Here is an 11,135-nt window from a genome sequence, read left to right on the forward strand (position 1 = left end):
GAACTAGAAGCACAAGCATTTCGCTACACTCGCATTAACATCTGCTAACCATGTGTATGTGACAAATAAATTTGATTTGATTTGATTTTAATACACCTTTCTGCCATGCGTCAATGTTTTCTGTCATTAATCAACATTTTAAATGGAAATCTCTCTAGGGATCCGTCTACCCGGCGATATAATACTTATCACAAATTGTCCAAACGTGTCCCACAGCAAATATGTCATTATACTGATGTAACCGGTAGTGTATGTTATATTGACAGTCTGTTTCTGCCTTCTGTCTGCGAGGTTACGGCTCAGATTGGGCTGTGATGTAAAGTAAACTCAATCCCTCTGTGGCTAATTACAGACAGACAGACAGACGGACGGACGGACGGACGGACGGACGGACGGACGGACGGTTAAAGTGACGTGGTGCTGCTCTCAACAGTGACTGAGCTGTTTTAGATCCGGTGGCCTGGAGACTGTGAGGTACGCCTGGTGCTCTGTAACCACACTATACACTACACACTATTATTCACTATATACTATATATACTATACACTATACACTATACACTATACACTACACACTATATACACTATACACTATACACTATATACACTGTACACTACACACTATATACACTAGACACTAGGCACTATACACTACACACTATATACACTATACACGATACACTATACACTATATGCACTATACACTACACACTATATACTACACACTATACACTACACACTACACAGTGCACACTATTCACTACACACTATATACTACACACACACTATACACAATACACACTACACACTATACACAATACACACTAAACACACTATACACTACACACTATACATACTATACACTACACACTATACACACTACACACTATACACACCACACACACTATACACACTATACACACTATACACACCACACACACTATACACACCACACACACTATACACACCACACACACTACACACACGATACATACTCTTTATGGACCACAGAATCTAAATGGATCACAATGGAAATAAGTATGACTTTATTGTGATATCACTGTCACATGCTTTAAATGTATGTACTGTGTGTACTGTGTGTACTGTATGTACTGTGTGTACTGTATCTACTGTGTGTACTGTATGTACTGTATCTACTGTCCCCGAGGACAACCTATTAAGGTTATTTGTCAGTCCCACTTTAAACAAAGAACTACTCATAAATAGTTGTTGTATAGGGCATTATCTGAACTAGTCTTTCCAAAAGAGTTCAAGTATTTATCTGAACTAGTCTTTCCAAAAGAGTTCAAGTATTTATCTGAACTAGATGCTTTTACAAAAGAGTTGAAATGGTGTAGTTAGTGGAAATGAGATGCATGGCACTTTTAAGCAGCAATATATTTCAACTAAACAGAATTGAGTTTAAAAACATTTAATTTCACAAATAATTATACAATAAAATACATTCAAAATGTTGTTTGAGACTTTACATGGTGTTCTCTAGGTGATGTCACAGAAGAAGATCGACAGCCGAACGGACCAATAGCAGCATAGACATATCCCACAGCACCTACCAATAGGACTTTATGATTGACTATAAACTATTAAACCATAGGACCCCTTGTAGTCAGAGCCTGAGAGAATCATGGTGCACATCTCAGTTTCAACCCTGTAGAATAATATGTTACAACATACATATGCTTTTCTTCAGTTGCGGACTAATATATTGGCACCCTTGCACTTTTCTTAAATTAGTTCCCTATTTCTTCTGAAATTAGTTAAAATTGAAAAAAATACAAATGTTTGTTCTCCACTCCTTGTTATTAGATGTTCAACATTGTTGAACCAATTTTATTTTTCTAAACTCAAATTGACACAGAAAATAAAGCGCCCCAGAGGTAGTACTTGGTTTTCTGCCGCTGGTCCTGGGGCCCGTGAACGTGCGCAAGGCATCGTGGAATCATCCCATTATCAGGTGTTTTGTAGTCCAACGTTCAACGCAGTGTCTACAAACTGGGTCTCCATTGAAGGTTGTGTGTCTTCCAGCAGGACAACGACCTCAAAAATGACAAGGAATGGTTCAACTCAGTGTCTACAAACTGGGTCTCCATTGAAGGTTGTGTGTCTTCCAGCAGGACAACGACCCCAATATGACAAGGAATGGTTCAAGAAGAGTTATTGGACTGTTTCAACTTATTCTAGAAGAATTATGGAATTATTTTTAAAAAGTGCAAAAAGTGACAATATATTTTTCTACAACTGCATATACAGATGCTTTGTTCTAAACAACATGTCCACCCTGTTTCACTATATCTATACATACGTCCACTATATCTATACATACGTCCACTATATCTATACCAAACATGAATACATTCATATATTCAAGATAAACAATACATCTAGACGCCTTATAAAACAACCTCTCTGTCAGGCACTCCAACAACAACTTCTGCACCATTGATCATGATATTAAAGGTGAAAAAAAACTATCTTTGGGTATTTGTTTCATTAGTCCATTGTTGATAAGGTCTGAAAATGTTTTCAAGATGCGTATCCTTCAAAATACAGAAATACAGCCGATATGATGTGATTTACTGTATCTTGAAAACATATTATCTCTCTCTCGTCTCACTCTCCTGTCACCACGGTGCCAGTAAAGCATTGGTTAAAGTCCTGAGTAGATTCTGTTATTATACCGTCCCACATGGTTAAATACCTGGGAACCTCTGGTCACATCTCCTGACACAACAACCCAAACTATACACCCCTCCATACAGTAGAGTATATACACCCCTCCATACAGTAGAGAATATACACCCCTCCATACAGTAGAGTATATACACCCCTCCATACAGTAGAGTATATACACCCCTCCATACAGTAGAGTATATACACCCCTCCATACAGTAGAGTGTATACACCCCTCCATACAGTAGAGAATATACACCCCTCCATACAGTAGAGTATATACACCCCTCCATACAGTAGAGTGTATATATACCCCTCCATGAAAATAAAATCATACATACATATAATTTGTTTTTTGAAATATACAAATGTACATTTCACATGATATCTTATGGTTTGTACAATACTATGATTGTTCCAAGTTTCAGTTAAACCCTTCTATTAAAATAATGAGTATATGCCACTCTGACCTGGCAGAAACCTGTGCATTACCTCCCATATAGATATTCCTAACTCAGAGAGGAGATTATAAAGTGCTTTCTGTGACTCAGTCTATCCTGTGAGGGTTACAGATCTAGGACATCCAGTTCTATGTCCTGTGAGGGTTACAGATCTAGGACATCCAGTTCTATGTCGCTCTCTTTTGGTTTCCTGCGTTTGATTCTGGCTGGAGATCGGCTCCTCCTCTGGCCTTTCCCCCCTGACCCTTCCCCCGCAGATGCCATCTGGTGTCCATCAGAGACAGTTTCATTGGGCTCTATCAGGGTTAAGGAGAACATTTGTGAAACTGGGTCTGATGCCCTGGGCTCCGGGTTTGTGTTCTCCATTGATCCTGGCTGGGACTCCACAGAGGTTCTGGTCATCTGGTGGATCAGAGGGATTTCTCTATTTCCCTCCATCTCCTCACCCTCCTCGTCTTCAGGATTAAACTCCGCCACAGCATTCAACTGCACCTCCTCCTCTCCTCCCTCTTCCTCATCCTCTGCTGACACCCCCACATTACCCTCTGTTTCTTCCTCAGGAGTCTCCTCCTCTCCGCCTGTTTCTCCCTCTCCCTCTGTCTCTCCCGCTACTCCGGTCTCTTCATCTCCTGCAGCTTCCTCCAGATCTCCTGCTTCATCTCCTCCATCTTTTTCCTGATCTCCTGCTTCAGCTTCCCCTGCTTCTTCCTCCTCCCCTTCTACTAACTCCTCCCCCTCTCCAGTGTCCGCCCCCTCCACACCATCTTCTCCTGCACTTTCACACCCCGTCTCTCCTTCCCCTGCCTCTTCCTCCTCATCCTCAGTTCCCTCTACCACTCCATCCTCCTCCTGTTCTTCAGCCCCTATCTCCTCAGCTATTTCCTCCCCTACTTCACCCATCAGAGACTCAGCTCTGTGACTCTCCTGTCCCTCCTCCTCTCCCTCCTCTCCCCCAGTCACTCCTTCCTCTTCTTTCTCAGAGATATCTTCCTCTATAACAGTTGGTATAATATCCTCCTTTGTCTCCTCCTCTTCCTCGTCTTCGTGTACCACCTCTAGATTCCCAACCTGTTCCTCCTCCTCCTCTTCCAGTTTGTCATTGTTCTTCCCCTGTGTGGGGCTAGGGGGCGCCAGAGACTCTGGGTCTTTCTTCATCTGCAGGATCTTACGCAGATCAAACGCCATCATCACCGGCGCCTTGGCAACCACAGCCTCCATTTTGATTGCCTTGTCCTCCGCCTTTTTCTGTATGCAGGCGTCGCAGGGACAGTACTCGTCCTCGCTGCGCTGGTCGCTAACATCGCCTGAACCCTGCTCTCCATCACTCTCGTTTACCGACTGGACCTTCATGACCTTTAAAGCAAAGTTAAACTTTATTAGGAGTGTATTTAAAATAAAGCAATAGATTCTACAGTTGACAATAAAGTAGGAATTAAACACTATGTTTTAAATGGATAGTGCAAGATTTTTCTACTTACCCAGAATAAGATGTAGGAAGTTGCTAACTAGCATTAATGAAATTGCTAACAAGCGTTAGCGAAATTGCTAACTGACGTTAGCGAAATTGCTAACTAGCGTTAGGGAAATTGCTAACGAGCATTAGAGAAATTGCTAACTGACGTTAGCGAAATTGCTAACTGACGTTAGCGAAATTGCTAACTAGCGTTAGCGAAATTGCTAACTGACGTTAGCGAAATTGCTAACTAGCGTTAGCGAAATTGCTAACTAGCGTTAGGGAAATTGCTAACAAGCATTAGCGCAATGAATGGAATTCTTGTGGATCAGCATGCCAGCATTCATTGTACATTCACTGCCAAAATATCTATACATTTACTAAAAGTTTGTTTTAAAGCTGTTCAAATAAAATATCACTAACTGGCCCCTCTCACCTTCAACCTCCGCCTCCTCTGGTCTGTTACGGTTGACTCCCGGGACATGTTAGGGGGTCGCGGCCCCCGGCCCGCCCGTCCCCGAATCTTCCTTAGTTCACGATCAATGCTCATCTGGATCCTCTTCTTCACCTCGTCTCTCAGCTCAGTGATCATAGTGTCCAACATCACATTGTTGTCTAGGTCCCAACGTACCTTCACAAACACAACAGTATTATCCAGAGTATTTATAAAAAATATATATATTTATGATTTTCATGATGATTCTAATTATTAATGCTGTTGTGTTTGTTGTTGTGGTTTTTATTATTGTTGTATCACTCCAACAACAACTTCTGCACCATTGATCATGATATTAAAGGTGAAAAAAAACTATCTTTGGGTATTGGTTTCATTAGTCCATTGTTGATAAGGTCTGAAAATGTTTTCAAGATGCATATCCTTCATAATACAGAAATACATCCGATATGATGTATTACTGTATTTTAAAAGTGATTTACTGTATCTTGAAAATATCTCTGATATTGTTGTATCAGTACCTTTAACTCGGCCATGGCGTCCACGTAGTGGGTCATGAACTGTTTCTCCAGCTTCTTCAGCAGGTTGAGAACCCAGACCGGGTCAGGGTCCTGGGAGATACGCTTGGTGAGCAGCGGTCGTTGGACTGATGGGGGTGTCCCTGAGCTGGGGGTGTCCTCCGGGGTGTCTGTCTCTGTGTCAGTGGGGGATTTGTAGGCTGTGCTGTCTGAAGAGGATGGGCTCCCTGGGGTTTTGAGTCTCTCAAGGGTCTGCAGCATCTCACCTGTCCCTGGGGGCGACTCTGGGGCCGACTCATCCTCCCCTGGGCTGCTCCGCACTTGGATGGCGATGTCTGGGGTAGCCGCGTCTGAAAGCAGCTCTGCTGATGGTGCTTCCTCTCCTCCTCCATATGTCTCTCCCTCTCCTCCTCCATCTGTCTCTCCCTCTCCTCCTCCATCTGTCTCTCCCTCTCCTCCTCCATCTGTCTCTCCCTCTCCTCCTCCATCTGTCTCTCCCTCTCCTCCTCCATCTGTCTCTCCCTCTCCTCCTCCATCTGTCTCTCCCTCTCCTACCTCCCCCTCTCCTCCTCCATCTATCTCTCCCTCTCCTCCTCCATCTATCTCTCCCTCTCCTCCTCCATCTGTCTCTCCCTCTCCTACCTCCCCCTCTCCTCCTCCATCTATCTCTCCCTCTCCTCCTCCATCTATCTCTCCCTCTCCTCCTCCGTCTGTCTCTCCCTCTCCTCCTCCGTCTGTCTCTCCCTCTCCTCCTCCGTCTGTCTCCCCCTCTCCTCTTCCTTCCCCTCCTTCTCCCTTCGCTATGAGAGCGATGTCACCCGCTGTTTCATCTGGTCTGGTCTTCCCAGAACCCCCAGACCCTGCTGAGCCGCTGCTCAGGTCCACACCAGAATCTTTTAGCCTCTCCTTCTCCTCTGTCTCTCCCTCCTTCCTCTTCTCGAGGTCAGGCTTAGACAGCCACAGTGACTCTAGTATATCCATGACCTCTTGGTACCGCTGATCCCGGTCAGGGCCTGGGGCTGCAGCTGGAGAAGGGGGTGGGTCGATGAGCTGCAGCTGGGCCAGACAGTCCAGCAGACCTTTAGCAGAGGAGCTCAGTCTGCGTCCGTACACTGGACTTATCTGGAGTAAAGAGACAGGCGGGAGAAATAAGGATTAGGAATACTGTAAATCATATCAAAAAATTGTTTTATTCTCCCCCTGAAAGTCATACAAACCAATTGAACATGACAATAAAAGTTTGCAAATAATAACAGTTATTAGTATACAATATATAAGTAAAACTATACTGTAACGTATATTACCCTATGAGTAAAATACATGTAAGTTAAAAGACATTGAAAATATCTGTTTTTAACATCTTATGCTCACTGGGAAGTAAAAGTATGTAAGTAAAAGTCTAGAAACAGGAAATACCTCGGGTAGGGAGCTGCATCGGCCCAGTGTAGGGTTCAGTAAAACCTTCATTACTGCCACAGATGAGTGGCAGCTCCAAGGCAGCTCTGACTCTCTACTGAGGAACAGGTGGCGATGACAAGGAGAACTGATGTCATTGTTGGGTGGGGCTGGGTAGGGGCAGCAGTCAGCACACTCAGAGCACTCTCCCTCCTCTTCTGCTCCCACCTCCCCCTCTTCTTCTTTTTTCACCTCCTCTTCTTCTTTATCTTTCTTCTCCTTCTCCCCCACTGCTGCTTCCTCTTCCTCCTCTCCCCTCTCTTCCTCTTCCTCTTTCACCTCTCCCTCTTCTTCTGGTTGCCGGGCAGCCTTCTTTACTTCCTCATCCTGTTGTCCTGTTTCAGCCGTGTTCTCCTGCTCCTCTTCCTCATCCTGTTGTCCTGTTTCAGCTGTGTTCTCCTGCTCCTCTTCCTCTTGTCCTGTTTCAGCCATGTTCTCCTGCTCCTCTTCCTCATCCTGTTGTCCTGTTTCAGCTGTGTTCTCCTGCTCCTCTTCCTCTTGTCCTGTTTCAGCCGTGTTCTCCTGCTCCTCTTCCTCATCCTGTTGTCCTGTTTCAGCTGTGTTCTCCTGCTCCTCTTCCTCTTGTCCTGTTTCAGCCATGTTCTCCTGCTCCTCTTCCTCTTCCTGTTGTCCTGTTTCAGCCATGTTCTCCTGCTCCTCTTCCTCTTCCTCTTCCTGTTGTCCTGTTTCAGCCGTGTTCTCCTGCTCCATTTCTGTAGTTTCAATCGGTTTTTGTTTCTCCTCAGTCTCCTCTCCTCCTTGTCCCTCTGTTTCCCCTCCTTTCTCATCTCCTTCCTCTCTTTTTACTTCTGTCTCTTCAATTCCCTCGTTCATTTCATCTTCAGGGTTATCCATGCCGCTGTCAGCAGGGATGCCTCTCAGCCAATCACTGACAATGTCATTGGGTGAGGTTTTGGGCAGACAGAGGGGACCCAGCTCCTCTAGCTCCGCCTCTTCCTGTTTGAGCTTCCTCCTCCTCTGGCTACTCCCACTCTTCCCACTCTTCCCACTATCAGGGATGCTAACCTTTGACCCTGCAGGGCTGGAGAGGCGCGAGGCGGCCATGTTCCCCCTGAGCAGGTCAGCTGCAGACTGGGACTGGGAGAGGAGGCTATCGCTGACGCTGGCCGTACCCAGCTGGATGGCGGGTCTGGAGCCCTCAGGGGGATTGAAGGACTGGGAGGTAGGGTTTCCCGCTTGGGCCGACTTTGGCTTGGAATTCCCTTTTATCACAATCTTATCCGTTTTGGAGGTTTTCACGGAGTGAACGCTGTCCGTGTCACTCTGAGCTTTGACCCTGTGACCTTTCACTTGCAGGAAGGAGGCCCTTGTCTCTGGCATCTCATCGTCCTGGGCCTCGCTGGCCTTCTGAACTTTCACCTTTGACCTGGTGGAGCGGGCGAAGGAAGCCGCTCTTGAGTCTCCTTCTGCTTTAGCAGGGCTCTTAGAATGTACGCTGGGAGCTTTCTTCTCTGTGACATGATCTCTGACATCATCATCTCTGTGTGCAGCCGTGCTGGCAGGTCGGCTCGTGGCATGACTTTGAGACTCCTCTTTGGTCTCGGTGGTGGCAGGCGGTGTCTGATTGGTGGATTTAGCATTGGCCTGTGATGCTGTGGAGAGGGGTCTGGTGGAGGAATCTGCGTTTCTTTTGGGTTTTGTGCTCATTGCAGATTTCACACTGCCTGTCTCAAGGTCATTTCCTGTAGTGCTGGGGGCAGGTCTAACACCTCTCTCACCTCTCTCTTTTTTCAGGTGCAGAAACGTACTTCTGTTACTACCATTAGACGTATGAGATGTACTGGACTTAGCTGAGATGTAAGATTTAGACAACATGGCGCAAGCTGGTCTCTCCTCTGTTTTCTCTCCCTCCCTGTCAACCCCTGTTGTTTCAATGGCAGGGACGTCTGCTGTTTTAGGTGCTGGAGAGACCGCTCTAGCACTTCCACTATTACAGGTGGACTTGTGAGACCTGCTGGACTTTGCTGAAGCATTATATTTAGACGACATGGCACTCGCTGGTCTCTCTGTCCCCTCTCCCTTCTCGTCCCTTCCGGTGGTCTCATTAACATCAGCTTGTTCTGCAGTTGGAGTTTCAGCCCTCCTACCACTGGACGACTTATGAGACCTGTTGGTCTTGACAGAGGCGGTGAATTTGTCTCTCGGTTCTTTTCCACCTGTCGTCTCGATAGCAGGAACATCTTGAGCCACTGGAGAGACTGCTCTACTACTTCCATTACAGGTGGGCCTGTTAGACTTGCGGGACATTGCTGAAGCGTTAGATTTAGCTGACATGACACTGTCTGCTCTCTCTTTCTCCTCTCCGACCTCGTCTCTACCTGTTGTTTCAATAACAGGGACATCGGCTGGTTGAGATCTTTGACTCTCAGCCTTCCTGCTGCAGGTAGATTTATGAGACCTGCTGGACTTGACTGAAGCACTGGTTTTAGCTGAGATGGCGCTCGGCGGTCTCTCCTCTGTGTCTCCAGCAGCAGTTGTATCGTCAACCATCTCCTCTCCCCCTGTCGTCGTAATAACAGGGATGTCTTTAGTCCCCGGAGTCTCAGCCCAGACATTCCTACTGCAGGTAGACTTGAGGGACCTGCTGGACTTTGACGTGGCACTTGCTGCTCTCTTCTCTCCCTCATCATCTCCAGTAGGTTCAGGCTCAGTCGCTGGCACCTCTGGTGAGTTGGAGGAAGGGGCCCGTTCTGCTTTGCTGCAGGTAGACTTGTGAGATATGCTAGATTTCACTGAGGCATTATTGTTATCCCAAATGGCGCTCGATGGTCTCTCCTCTGTTTCTCCGGCAGCAGCAGATCCATTCTCATCTCCCTCTGTTGTTTCAATAGCAGGGATGTCTTTAGCAACCGGTGTCTCAGCCCTAACACTCCTACTACAGGTAGACTTGTGAGAACTGCTAGATCTGACAGAAGCACTGGTTTTAGCTGACAATGCACTCGCTGTCTTCTCTTCCTCTGTTTTCTCCTCTGGATCGTTGACAGGAGTTTCACATGCGGCTGGCTTTGTAGAGGCAGCTTTACAGGCAGACTTGTGGGTCCTGCTGAACTTGATAGAAGCCCTCGTTTTAGCTGACGTGGCTCTAGCTTCTCTCTCCCCTCTCTCATCATCTCCTGTAGACTTACAAGACCTACGGGACTTTGCTGAAGCATTGGTTTTAGCTGACAATGCACCCACTGCATCCGCGTCTGCTGGATCGTTGACTAGAGTTTCACTCGCTGCTGGTTTTGGAGAAACAACTCTAATACTCCTACTGCAGGTTGACTTATGAGACCTGCTGGACTTGGCTGAGAGGTTAGATTTAACAGACGTGGAGATCGTTGCTCTCTCCTCTCCCTCATCCTCTCCAGTAGGTTCAGGTTCAGTAGCTGGTACCTCTGGTGAGTTGGCGGAAAGGACCTGTTCTGCTTTGCCTGTAGACTTACAGGACCTACGAGACTTTGCTGAGAGGTTAGATCTAACAGACATGGAGCTCTCTAACCTCTCCTCTGTTTTCTCTCCCACTTCTTCCTCTTCACCTTCACCTGTTGTCTCAATAGCAGTGACGTCAGGTGTTTCAGAGCTGGCAGAAGCAGCCCCAGCATTAGGACTTTTGGTAGATTTATGGGATCTGCTGGAATTTGCTGAAGTGTTAGTTTTAGCTGACATGACACTGGCTCCTCTCTCCTCTGACTCTGCTGCTCCTGTATCCTCAGCGACGTCTGGTTCTGATCTGGGAGACGATGCCCTCTCTGAAGCTTTGGTGGACCCATCTGCTTTGCTACAGGTAGATGTATGAGATCTGCTGGACTTGGCTGAGAGATTAGATTTAACTGACATAATGCTTGCTACTCTCTGCTCTCCTCCATCTTCTACCTCTCCCTCTTTCTCTTCTCCCTCCATCGGTTCTTCCATTTGTTCCTCCATGTCTGCAAGGGATTCTGAGGCCTTAGACTTCTGGGAGGTTCTGGAGGTCCTGCCCTTGACTGAAGAGAAGGATTTGGCTGAGAGGACACTGGCTGCTCTCTCGTCTTTCTCCACTTCCTCTATTTTCTCTCCAACCTCTACCTCTCCCTCCTTCCCTGTATCCTCTCCCTCCGTCCC

General features: G+C 46.5%; 1 protein-coding gene across 1 annotated transcript in view; it reads right to left on the reverse strand.

Annotated features, from left to right (window-relative positions):
- Window positions 1-1,421: 1,421 nt before the first annotated feature.
- LOC116353309 (retinitis pigmentosa 1-like 1 protein) overlaps window positions 1,422-11,135 on the reverse strand; it is a 34,096-nt gene continuing 24,382 nt past the window's right edge. Inside the window, 5 exon segments of the mRNA XM_031787593.1 lie at window positions 1,422-4,504; window positions 5,041-5,235; window positions 5,580-6,047; window positions 6,282-6,698; window positions 6,993-11,135. The exon segment at window positions 6,993-11,135 is cut by the window's right edge and continues 1,110 nt beyond it. Of these exon segments, the coding sequence (XP_031643453.1) occupies window positions 3,296-4,504; window positions 5,041-5,235; window positions 5,580-6,047; window positions 6,282-6,698; window positions 6,993-11,135 (6,432 nt within the window). The 3' untranslated portion in view covers window positions 1,422-3,295.

Source organism: Oncorhynchus kisutch, linkage group LG14, assembly GCF_002021735.2.
Source record: "Oncorhynchus kisutch isolate 150728-3 linkage group LG14, Okis_V2, whole genome shotgun sequence".
In the NCBI taxonomy this organism is placed as follows: domain Eukaryota; kingdom Metazoa; phylum Chordata; class Actinopteri; order Salmoniformes; family Salmonidae; genus Oncorhynchus; species Oncorhynchus kisutch.